Source organism: Netta rufina, assembly GCF_964035555.1.
Source record: "Netta rufina genome assembly, chromosome: 5".
NCBI lineage: Eukaryota > Metazoa > Chordata > Aves > Anseriformes > Anatidae > Netta > Netta rufina.
In genome coordinates, this window is record NC_140128.1 from 2,813,527 (window position 1) to 2,826,448 (window position 12,922).

Below are 12,922 nucleotides of genomic sequence, written 5' to 3' on the forward strand. Positions count from 1 at the left end.
GTTTTCCTAGCTGTGTGTTGAAATCTTTTGATCTAGCTGGGGCATTCCTAAATTTTTGTGTCACTTTTTCTTTTAGTTTACAAAAGTAAACAAGCAGCTCTGCTTTTACTGTGTCTCAGAAAGCTTTGGTTGTATGGGCTGTTTGCCTCTTCGGGGTCTCTGTTTTTCTGCTACACCGCACATGTAGATGCTGTGTTGTCACATCTGGTGATGAATTTTAACTGAATTAATACCGGTCGGGCTCCCTGAGGAACCTGGAGTGGAAAGTGCTGAAAATGTGTAACAGCTTTCCTGTAAGGTAGCTTGTAGTCGTGTGCTTCAATGGGAAGTGGCTTGTCTGCATCTGGGGGGTTGTTTGAAGAGACACCTTCACGGCATCCCCGGGGAGAGGTGAAGTCCCATGCTAGGTTAGGATCTGTGAATTCCCACCGTGAATGTGGCTGCCTGCACGAGAGAGCGTGGAAACGGGGGAGACAGCCTTCGTCCCTTTATTACTTGACAGTAAGGGGAGCTTTGGGGTTTGTTGTGGGGTTTGTTGGAGAGCCCTTGGAGCATTTAATGGGCAGCTTTATGCATTTATAGACGAGCTGGACTGGGGCTGGAACTGCCCCCGCCGTACAATGGGTCGTTTCTCACTGGATTTTAAAAGGGGACAACTTTGATCATTTCAAAAGCAGTGAAGCCTGATGCTGCGGTGAGACAGCGCTAATTTACAGCTGCCATTAAGGAAACAAAGACCGGGGGCAAGTTTCGCTCTGAAGATTCACCAACGCTGTGAACCCCGCCGGGAGCTGCGGCCCCGAGGCAGCTGCTGCCGGCACCCGGCGTGCTCCTGAGGTGAGGTACGGCGGGGCCGGGGCAGCGCCGCTCCCCGCCACACCTGCCTGTGGGGGGCGGCCGGCGGGGAGGGCAGGGGAGGCCCGGGGAGGCCCGCCCAGCCCCGGCCGCCCCGCGCCCGCCGTCGTCGGTGCGAGGCGGGCCCGCAGACGCCTCCTCCCCTCCCGCCCGGCGGCGGCAGCAGCAGCAGCAGCAGGCAGCCGCCGCCGCCGCCGCCTCAGCGCCATCCATGGGGTCCGGCGGCCGCCGCGGCGCGGCGGGGGCGCGGGCGCTGCCGCTGCTGCTCCTGCTGCTGCCCGCGCCGGGCGCCGCCGCCCTGCCCCTCCCCGGTGAGTGCCGCAGCCCCGCACCACGGCGGCACCTGGCCGGCAGCGGGGCCGCGCGGGGAGCCGTTGGCGGGGCGCGCGCCGGCCGTTAGCGGCCGTTGGCGGGCAGGTGCGGGCCGGGCACCGGGCGCCTCAGCGCGGCGGCCGCTGCCGCCGGGACCCGGGGCGCGGAGAACGCTGCGGCTGCGGCCGGGAGCGGAGCCGGGCACGGCGCGGTCCCCGCCGCACAAAGCGGCTGACAGCCGCGCCGGCAACTCGTGGCGGGGTCCGGCTGGAGAGCTGCCTGTCCCTGCCTGTCCCTGTCCCTGTCCCTGCCTGTCCCTGTCCCTGCCTGTCCCTGTCCCTGCCTGTCCCTGTCCCTGTCCCTGCCTGTCCCTGTCCCTGCCTGTCCCTGTCCCTGCCTGTCCCTGTCCCTGTCCCTGCCTGTCCCTGTCCCTGCCTGTCCCTGCCTCGCGACTCTCCCCCGCCGCCTGCAAAACCGCCGCTGCCCGTAACTTCTCTTCCCTCCTCTCCTGTCTGTGCTCCTCCGTCTCCAGGGCTCCTGCCTATTGGCGTTTCTCTTTCCCCTCGCTTCCCCGGCTCTGGAGCTGCTTCAGCGTGCTGTGCTCGGGGTGGCCGGCCAGGTGACTTGGCAGTGCTGCTCAACAGACGCTATCTCTGTATTAAAACGAAAAAACTAAGCAATAAAAATGTGTTATTAATAGGTTACGCGTCTGTTTAATGGTAAGCCAGTCTTTTAACGTGTTGCAGGTTGGCAGCTTGGAAATTTCATTATTTCTGTGAACTCACATTCTTAGTTTAAGAGACTTTGGGCTTCCTAAGGGTGATACTATGGATGCGACGGAGATCTCTTCCAGTATTAGCTTTATGTTAACCAGAAAGATGAACAGCAGCTCTTCTCAACAGTTCTGCGAAGAGATACAGTCATAGCTCCTTCTGGGGTAAACAAATTGCTGTAAAACTTCATCGGCTAAATCTCATGGGGGATCTAGTTCATAATAGATTAATGTAGATGCGTTTCTAAGTGAGCACAAAAGCTTTGTGCAAGCTTATCTGAACTGCATACAGGTGTATTCGTGTGCGGGTACAGCCATTGGTACAGGTACAGGTTTCAGTCTAGATACTCTCTCTGCATGTTTTTGTCTTGGATTTAAAATTGGTATGTGCATGCTTGCAGCCTTTTATCATCTAGCCTGTGAAACATACAGGACTTATGCCCTATTCTCCGTCTTCTGGCATCCTTTTTTGAATTTGGTATCTTTTCACAGATGTGGATGAATGTGCCCTGGGGCTTGACGACTGCCATCCAGATGCTATATGTCAAAATACCCCGAAGCTGTACAAGTGCATGTGCAAAGTGGGTTACACTGGCGAAGGGAAGAAATGTGAAGGTAAAACGATGGAATTGCTCTGCTCTGCCTCGTCTCAGTAATTGCACCTCTCTGCCTTCCTGCAAGGTCCTGGAGTGTTCTTTGGAACTGATAGAATTAGCAAGGGAAGGGCAGGTCCATAGTAGGAAGTTTCTTCTCTCTGTAAAGCAAATGTCAGCTGGGATACTGGGACTGAAATCTCGCATAAAAATGTTCTGGAGGTCCCACATGCTACTGTGCATGAGATAGGCTGGTCAGCACCAAGTGCCCTTCACCTTGGCCAGCGTGGGACAAGGCCTTGGCCAAGTATATGGGACTCGTTCAACTTTTGTTTGCAGCTAGGTTGGTACCCAGAAGTAGGAGGCTTTGATGCTTTACTGTAGTCCTTACTTGCTGCTTATGACTTTGGGTTTTACAAATATACTAGGTACTGGTGAAGGCGCTGACCTTCAGGTTTAGGAGCTGCTCACAGTGTAATTGCTGGAGGAACACAGGGACTACATTATGAGGTTGAAACAGTGATTTATTATTATTATTATTATTATTATTATTAATTTCTAATTGTCTCTAGCAAGCTAAAGAGGGGGAAAGAAATACTGTAGTATGCAAATGCGTAGCCACTGAAAAATTTCCTGCCAGTAGCATAGAGGTGGAACATGGCTTTTATGAGCAATTTCCTGTGATTTCCCAAATGGTGGCATATTTTCTTCTTTAATTTTTTGCTGTTCTGAAGTGGATTGCCCATGTTACATGTGTCTGAGATGTTTTTTGAACACTTCAGAGATCTTGATGTGAGCGATACCATGCAGCACGGAGTTCCACAGAAGAATTGTGTGAAGGTGTTCAGATAAGCTTTTAGTCAACTTGAATTCTGCCTTGACAAGGGCAGACAATGACCTGTGGATACTAACTTTCTTATTTTTACTTTGTATGCTTTCGTGCTGTCACCCTTTGATTGCGTCATCTTACTTTTGTCTGTTGCAGAGAACCTAAAAAAAACAACCTCTGACTACTGATTGCTTTACCGCCACCCCCTCCCACATCATCTGGTGGCCTTTTAAAGATGGTGTTACTAAAATGTAACGGGATATTACATGTGAAAACATGAGATATTTCTGAGAAGACAAAGCAGAAAAATAAGAAATAATGCCTTAAAAGATAGGGGACGATTTGTTTTTCAGGCTGATCTTAAAAGATCTGATTGATTTTTCTCAGTTACAAAATCAAAAGAGAAACAATTGCATGGCTTTTAGCCTAGTAATACCACTTGGTCTAATCATTAGTTTGTTTAATCAGCAGCCTTAAAAACCTTAGCCTATAAGGCTAAGCTCTGTGGGAATCTCAGGGTATTTTGCCCCTCTTTGGAAACATTTAGCAAGTAATGCGTTAAGTGTTGCCTATTTGCAAGACAATGACGATTTAGGCCAGCAGTTGCTGTTCACAGTTACACGGTCTCATCGCGCAGTGTCTGTAACACTCAGGCAAGCATCCATCACGTTGACTTTTGCTTTATTCCGTAGACATTGATGAATGTGATAACGACTTCAATGGAGGCTGTGTCCACGAGTGTTTCAACATTCCGGGGAATTACCGCTGCACTTGCTACGACGGCTTTATGTTGGCTCACGACGGCCACAACTGCTTGGGTAAGTGTGCTTGTGAGCACTGCGAGTGGGAATGCTGTAACGTGTTAGCGGCGTTCCTGGGAAACGCGTGGTCATCCGTTGTGCTTAATCAGCTCGGCTGGAGGAGAAGGTCACTGATGGGAAGGGGGAATTGCAGGCGCCGATGCGGCATCCCAGTGTGGTGCTTTCCCCGTCTGAGTGGGGGTCATTGCGCTTTCACCGTTTGAGGGTAGTTGTGCTTCTCTGTTTCTGTTAAGTGTTTTGGATTAAAATGTGTGAAGTGGCGCCTATTATTATACTAAATGGATTTCCTTAAAAGAACACGTGCTGTCATCCTCTTTTCTGTTCCAAAGTTAGAGTCAATTCTCACGTGTATTTCTTTACCTAAAACCTTTTCTCTTGCGAGGTCTAGAACGTATGGGCTTCTCACTCTTCCAATGTCTGAGCCCTTCCTGACATGCAAGCTATAAGGAAAGGGCACACAATTAGGGCTGTGCAGTTGCTGTGTATGCCAGAGGGGTGTTGAAGTTAAGAGGGCCTAAACAAAATGCTCAGGGTTTTCCTGGGTAGTTAGTGTGAAGCAAAGTACACAACCCTGGAAACATGTTCACTCCAGGCAGTGCTCCCTTGACCCTGCACGCTCTCTCTCTTTCCCCACCACCCCATGCTGCAGAAACTGTCACATTTGCTTTTCCAGAGATAGCTCAGTTTTTTTCTCTTCTGCTGCCCATTTGTGTGTGGATGTGCATCCCTGGGCTCTATCTTCTTCTGGGTCAAATTAGAAAAGCTCTGGAGTCTCCACTGGGGATTGTGTTGAGTTTTACCGGCTGTGAGTCTGGTGCATGCCCACAGATTAACTTCGTTATAGCGTAAATGGAGGGGAGAGGGTGAAGTCACCGAGTTCAAGTGTTTCACTAAAGAAAATAGAGAGGGAAGCAAACTATTTGCTGATGCTTTAACATATTGAGGACATCTTATTTTTTTCTCTCTTGCCTTTGTGTAAACACACAGTGGAGTTCAGCTGAGGTTATTAGGAAGGGCTGAAAGTGAGCTAACGCATTGCCTCTTGTAATGCCACCAAAGGGTACGTTCTCTTAGTATCCAGTAGCCCCTCTAGAACATAATTCCACTGACTTGTTTGGGATCAGAAAGACAGACAGAACATTGACCAAAATCTGCCACCTGTTACAGTACTGGGAAGCTGCTCAGTACTGCATGGCAGACTTTTTAAAATAAAATGTCATTGACATACGGTGAAGTTTTTTACTGACCAGCCAATTTTTGAGATATGATGTAAACTTTAAATAAATATTTTGGTATGCAGCAGCAAATTGGATCACATCTTCTGGAGGTCTTTAAAAGACATTTAGATGTAGAGCTTAGGGAAATGGTTTAGTGGGGACTGTTAGCGTTAGGTCAGAGGTTGGACTCGATGACCTTGAGGTCTCTTCCAACCTAGAAAATTCTGTGATTCTGTGATTCTCTTAATCTGTTTATTTACTGTCTTTACACCATGGTTGCTCTCCTTTCACACTCATTTTTGAAGATCTCAGCTGTGTGTCTGGGTTTTAGCCAAATAGACAATTACTTTTTGGAAAGAGATGATATTTTGTAATCTTTCCAAGGTCCGTAAGGCAGAAACATCTGCTGGAGTTCAAATCTGTAGTACTGCAGGCTCATGGTGGCTGTTTATTCACGATTGTTTGGACATTCACAGCACTGTAGCTCTCTAAAATACTCAGATTCTCTGTGATGGAGATATGTCAGCCGCTCTTGTTGCTATGAGCAGGTCACATTCCTTTGCATCCCATTGGCTTACTCATTGCCTTCAGTAGAAATTAAATCTGGTGTAATGCCGCATTATGCTTTTTACTAAAAGCCTTTCTTTTTCCCCATTTTTTGGAAGGCAGCTGTTTTATGCCAGAAATGCTAAAGTGTTAAATTAAAAACATTGTACAATTATCACAGGAACAATGAACAGAACAGGGAGCAAATATAGTGTCCCATTTGAACTTGCAAATGAGACCAGTGCTTTCCCTAAGCAATGTTTTGTCTTGCTAATTTTTTTTCTAAGGTACTGAGCATTTTGCTTCCTGTTCAAACCAGCATTTGAAAAATTGGAAAATTAGGGTAAGAAAATTATTTGCTGGCAGAGGTTACAGAAGTCTCCAGCAATTAAAGGATGAAATTCAGAAGAACTGGAGACTGGGATGAACATCCTGTATTCAGAGGCATATCTGAAGGTTTTTCTACTCTTCTTTTCTCTTGGCTATCTTGCAAATTGAACGTTTCTATAATCTCTGGTATTGTTGAAGCTCTACGTATTGCAACATCAACATTGAACCTATTTCCAGAACTTCTGCTCTTGTCCTTGACTGTGGTCAGGCAACATGACAGCAGCCTTGACGGTAAGTGATGATGACCTAGAGTTGAGGGAGGAGGATAATAAACCAAACTGAGCATCAGAACATGTGATGTATGACTTGTAGCTAGAGCAAAAGCAAGGAGGAAGAAGAGGAAGGTTTTATATTTAAGCCAATCTTATTTTGAACTTGGTGTTTTTCTTCCACCTTTGCTTCAGAATGGGGATCTTACTGAAAAACACCATACATTGCTTGCTTGGGTTTGGAACCAAAGCTGTATATCACGGAGCAAGATAGGACCAGGCATGGATGCTCAACCTAGATGTAAATGTGCTAGGTTGCTTAGTGGTAGTACTCTCTGGCTGCTCTGAGAGGCAGTGTATATTCTCCTATGTGGAGTAGGGAGCTGAGGCAGGTGATGTTCTCCTACATGAAGTGTGGGCCTAGTGCAGGTACCCTGCTTCTGTCTTCCCTGAAGCTGCTCTGCCTTCTTGTTTAGTTGGCCAGAATTTCCTGGGAGCCCTGTGACTGACTGGCCAAACTGCAAACGGGAAGAGTGGGGGGCAGAAATATACTTGTGCAAGGCTGACAGAACAACAGGCTAGCCCCGGCTGTCTGAGCTGCCTGGGTGGGTACCTGCAGGTTAGGGACCTGGTGTCTGTGCTGTATATTGAGCAGCTAACCCAAATAGCTGTCTCGGTGTTAATTTGTAGCGGTGATTTTCAGATGGGGCAGGTACGAAGCTGATCTCTTTCTCTCTCTTTCAGATACGGATGAATGCACGTTCAACAATGGTGGTTGCCAGCACGTTTGCGTCAACACTGTGGGGAGCTACGAGTGTCGCTGTAAGGAAGGATTCTTTCTAAGTGACAACCAGCACACATGCATCCACCGCTCAGAAGGTACTGGCTGCTTCCCTCCACGCACCAAGCAGGAGTTTTTGACAAACTCCTCACTGCAAACTCTCTATAGCAGATTCAAAAGTATTTTTAGTTTGAGTTTTTTGAGGCTGTGAAGTATCTTGAAGTCCTCAATTCTTTTAAAAGGAGCACTGTGTCAGGATCTTCTAAGTGACTTTGAAGACTGTCTGCATCCCTTCTGCCCCTTTGATCCCACCCGTATGTCTGCAGCGTTATGCTTTTTAAAGGCTGTACTGCTATACTCCCAGTGTACTTTATGCTCTGTTGTGCAGCTGAGCTGTGTCCTGATCCAGGAAATGGCAATAAACTGAGGGACAGTGAGTTCTGACAGTTTCTACCGACTTCAGTTACAAGGCAAAAGCTACATTACCTCTAGGTACCTTTTAGATTCCCCATACAATGTTTAGGTTTCAGCTAAGAGATTTATTGTTTGTCAGCCCCAAAGGTATTCAAATAGTGTTCTTTGTTTTGAGTGAAACCTTTATGAAACTACCTTTAAAAGATCTGAGAGCCTTGGATGTCTAATTAGACATTGGGTTGAACAAAATTATTTTGGATGCCCTTGGGGAATACTTTAAAGTGGTTACTCAGATCAGGGAGTTGTCCATTGAACTGTACAGTGAATATCTTCCTAAGAAGTATTTCAGGCTGCAAAGCTTTCTTTAATCTAAGGCTTATCGTTGGCATGACTATAAGAGGAATCTGAGCATGAATAAACAAATCTCACTTTAAAATTCCCCATACTGAAGAGATCAGCATTTGTAGACATATATGGCCATCCTGAGATGAGTGCACTGAGGTGGCTGTCATCTGACGTAGCTGAATTGATCTTTTGTTTGAATTACGAATCTGTATTCTCAGCTTCTCTGGTATTGTGCTTGGTCTCATGGAGATCTGGTGATGCATGGTGATTTCTCAGGCCATTGCTCAGCTTGCTACTGCAGCAGGCTGCAATGGCAGGGAAAGGTTTTTCCCTTCACGTTTCCTTGCCAGCAGTGATGTGTGTTTGTGTGCATGGATGATGAATCCAAGAATGAAGATCAGTTGTTTTAACTTCTCGTCTTGTCTGATGCCAAGGGAAAAAAAGCTTCCAATTCTTCTCATTTGCTGCTTCTTGAGTATGCTAAACTCTCCTGAACTAACAGCAGCAGCATATCCTGTTACTAATAATTGTACCTTTGGAATTCTTGATACTGAAATACAGAAGTGTTGTTGGTGTTTTTAAAGCCATTTTTTTCGTGTCATCACTCTGTTTGTTTACCTCCCTCCCCTTCCCACATTACTGTGAAGAAGCACTGCATGGAATTCCCCACTTTTTTTTTTTCTTGGGTGGGCAGGTCTGTTTTAAGCCAGATCTCATTGTTGTCTCTTTCCTCTCACTTTGTTCTCCTCTTTTCTGATCATTGCTAGGTCTCTGCCTTATGTACTTATCTCTCTGTATATCCCTTAGTAGTCCTTTCTCAAGGCATCACAGCATGGATCTAAACATTGCTGCCTAGCCCACCTATTCAGTTTCATTTCTTATCTATAATATAAGGCAGAATTTCCTTCCCTGTCTCTCAGCTCAGTTAAGAGGGCACATTCTTCTTAGTGGTCTGCAATATTGGCCTTTACATGCACAGAAAAAGAGTGAGCTGGAGTTGAAATTGGAAAAATACAGAGGCTTGAGGATGTTGTGTTCCTTCAGATGACTAGAGTAACGGGGAAGTCTCTGACTCACCTGCCCTTCCAAGTCTATTTACTCTCATCTCCTGGGTTCCCTGTCACCTATTCCAAGACAGTAATGTGGGACTCAAGGTAAGGTAGCTATTAGAGGAGAGTTTGATAATTAAAGCTGATTTTCATCTGATAACATTGTGTAGGTCTGGAGCACAGGGATCCTCTGAGGTTCTTGGTGGTTCTGCCTAGCCTCTGCTTGAATCACATGAACTCTGTCTGTGCACAACCGTAATCTTTCCTGGACTGTCTGCTTAGAATGAGCTACTTTTCATCTATATGTAGGAGAACGGATTCACTTTGGGGTGCTGTTATCTGGCTGACAGGGCAGCATTGCACATCTTGTTTCATTTGCAGCATATAAGAGAATGTGGAAAATTTGAATGAAAATGTAGAATTTTCACTAGTGAATTTGCAGTACATCTTGTAGCTGCTGTTGCTATTGATGACGAATCTTGCCACTTTTTCCTGTGGTATTTCACAGGGTCATAGCTATCTACTTTTTGTGCTGAGTCAGTGGGAGTTAATTGGACCTGTGATTTGAAGGCCACATCTGAAACCACTGTATTGTCCTGAAAGCTTGTGCACAAGTGACCGTGTTAGCTACAGCTTTAAGATTCTTTCTTTCTGTGGAGCAGCAGTGATAACTAGAAAGTTTTTGGAAAAATCCGCCTTAATGCAGAGCTGCAGAAAGCATGCAAATGGTCGCAAACATTCCTGGGAGGTCCTGTTCTGTCTGTGCTGATGCTTTTTGCCACTTGGCTCCTAGGGGGCTGCCTCTGAGAATATTGGGTTGTTCTTCCTGCAGTTGCCTCCCCTCCCACCCTCACTCTGTCCTACTGAGTGTCTGCCTGGAAGTGCCCTAAATGGAGCCTTAGTGTTCTTAGCAAATTGGTGATGATGTCCCAACATTTACTGTGGAGAAGATTGGATTTTGGTGGGTTGGATCATGTGCTTTGTTACACAATGGATACTCTTATTTTAATAGCGTGCCCTCATTTGGAAAGTGCATTTTTAGCTTTCTGTGGAGACCTGACTGAACTCTGCTTGTTCAGAACTGATCAATTCCCAACTCATCATTTACACCATATGTCTGATGTCAGTGAACTTTACCAAAGTACCTGCTTGAATGGTTTTCCCTTTGGTAGCTCAACAGACACAGACAAACAACAAACTTTAACAGCAACTAAGCTGCTGATTCCCTTAATGCTGTCTAACAATGCTGAGTTAACAGACCAAATCATACTGCATATTTAGGAACAGAAAAGTCACGAAAACACAAGAGTTAATAAGGCTAATTTGTGGTCTCATGGGTTGCCCCATTCCTTGACTGACAGCACAATAATGGATGACAGCTTTCATGTGGGCTCCTTGGGCTGTGTCTCTGTGCTGCAGGATCTGCAGCATCCTTGTCTTGTTAGACTTCTACAGGGTCCTCACTGTGGGAAAGGAGCGGAAAAACCAATAGAGCAGAATAATCCAGGCTCTGCAGCATCTATTCTGCTGCTGCTTAAATCTTTCTTAACAGAGAAAGGGTACCACAGTTTGTGCTTCAGATAGCCAAAACAGTTGTGTGCAAGTTGGAGCAAGAACCTAACTGAAGAGTAATGGAATAATGGTGAGGAGCTGACCTCTGATTGCCACTGACTGCCAATAGTGTTTCTTGTTTCTTTTAGGTATGAGGCTTCAAAAGGTGCTGCATAAATTCTAAAAATATACATGTATAGGCTGTGAAATTGTTCATGCTGACCCTTTCTGGCAACATGTTCACCCTTTTCATTTCTCTGATAGTGCATTTGCTCAAGTCAGTAGAAGTCCCCTGGGTTAATGTGGTATCAGACCTTCAGGGGGATAAGCCCTTGCAGCTGAAGTATACACTGAGTCTTCTCAAAGTGTTCTTGCCAAGAAAAAAGAACATTTTGGTGTAATGTGTTGTCTTATAAAAGCTAAATACACCAAGGCAGAGCATTTGATGGCAAAAATGTGTTCTCAGAATAACCAAGGAGAGTATTCTTTTTTTTTTTTTTTTTCTTTCCTCTCATTTGTGTAGCAACGTAGAAGATTTCAGCAACGCTCTGTGGTGTTCTGATAACTCAGCCAGCTGACATGTAGTTTTAAGTTGTGGGCATACAAATTGTGTTACAGTCTTGCCAATGGCCCTGGCATTGATTTAGCTGAGCGAGGGTTAAGGTGAAAAAGCCTTTACAACAGTTCTAGGAACATTTCCTACCTGTTTAATTGACCTGAACCTTTTGCAGAGGCCAGACAAAACACTATGGCAGTCATTGAGAGCTGGTGCGTGAACAGCTTGTAACTGTCAGAGACAGAAATGGTGCAATGTTTTTTGAGAGGTGCACCAAAAGGAAGAAAGTCACTAGTGGCACCTTGCTTTTTCCTTTGGTTTCAGCAGACACTGGCATCAAGTTCTGTCCAGCTGGGAGGCGCGCAGAAGTACAGAACAGCGTGATAATTCCCAGTGGGGTTATTTTGAAAGAGATTAGTTGAAATCTGAAAAACATGAAAACAAAATAGTTGACAAGAAAGAACTGACATACAGCATAGATACCACTTGCATGTTTACGTGGTCATTACTTGGTCATTGCTGAGGTAGGTCGTGACTTTGAGAATCTGCTTTGTAGACTAGCAGTTGAAATGGGGATGCCATTTTTTTTCTGTGTCATCCTAGACATTCCAGTGTCTGGTGGATAAGCAAAGAATTAACGTCACTTTAAGCTTTGATCTTGTCAGGTACCAGCCAGCTTGTGTTTTTTATAAAAGGTTTTATAAATGCTGATGTAAAATGAGAGCAAGGGATGAGAATGCGGATGCTGTAGAAATCTAGGGATGTTGCTTTTTGACCTTGCAATCAAAGAATGTGGGCACACAAAAGATTATAGCTGGAGAAGCCTTGGGGGCCACTGGTTTGCAGGATTGGACTTTCTGCCTTTCTAGTCTTTAAGCTCATACATTTTGTTCTAATGCTGTGGAGCCTTCCCAGAAGTAGCAGGCTGTTGGCTGTGTGTATATTGGGCTAATCTGATTTGACTGTTGCCTGCACACAGAGATGCTGAGGATGCTGATGCTGTTGCACTTGTCCTGTTTTGCAGAAGGCATGAGCTGCATGAATAAAGATCATGGTTGTGCCCACATCTGCAGAGAAACACCCAAAGGAGGCGTTGCCTGTGAATGCCGACCAGGATTTGAGCTGTCCAAGAACCAGAGGAGCTGCATTTGTATGCAACATTCTGCATATGCTTATGGTTTCCAAAAGTGAACAAATAGTGTTCTGTCTGCAGTGATACGGGATATGATATGTTACAACTAAGCTGGGATGACATGCCTAGACTCTGAGCATTTGAGCCAAACTGGAATCAATGACTTTGCAGGACACTATTGCACAGATCTGCTGTTTGTTTAAAAAAAAAAAAAAAAAAATTGTACTGTAGGAGTTGTACCATTATTTGTAAGCTCAGCTACCCAAGAGAGCAGTGCATTGTTTCAGTCCCACAGAATTTCTGAGGAAGGGAGCATGATAGGAAGGTGTATTGGGAGATGGAGACAAAATTGGACACTTTCTTTCAAAGATGCTAGAAGTACTTGTGAGATCTAACATATATTTTCTTCCTAGTAACATGTAATCATGGAAATGGTGGCTGTCAACATACATGTGATGATGCTGATAATGGGCCAATTTGTGGGTGTCACCCCAAGTACATCATGCATATGGATGGGAAAACCTGTCTGGGTCAGTACACAGAGTAGTAG

At 45.6% G+C, this 12,922-nt stretch overlaps 1 protein-coding gene across 1 annotated transcript in view; it reads left to right on the forward strand.

Moving 5' to 3' along the window:
- Positions 1-1,066: 1,066 nt before the first annotated feature.
- The window catches only part of SCUBE2 (signal peptide, CUB domain and EGF like domain containing 2), a gene marked incomplete at both ends in the record, with an annotated part of 38,215 nt that continues 26,359 nt past the window's right edge, over positions 1,067-12,922 (forward strand). Inside the window, 6 exons of the mRNA XM_084288192.1 lie at positions 1,067-1,166; positions 2,432-2,554; positions 4,054-4,179; positions 7,289-7,423; positions 12,265-12,390; positions 12,786-12,902. Of these exons, the coding sequence (XP_084144318.1) occupies positions 1,067-1,166; positions 2,432-2,554; positions 4,054-4,179; positions 7,289-7,423; positions 12,265-12,390; positions 12,786-12,902 (727 nt within the window). The remainder of the gene's footprint in view (positions 1,167-2,431; positions 2,555-4,053; positions 4,180-7,288; positions 7,424-12,264; positions 12,391-12,785; positions 12,903-12,922) is intronic.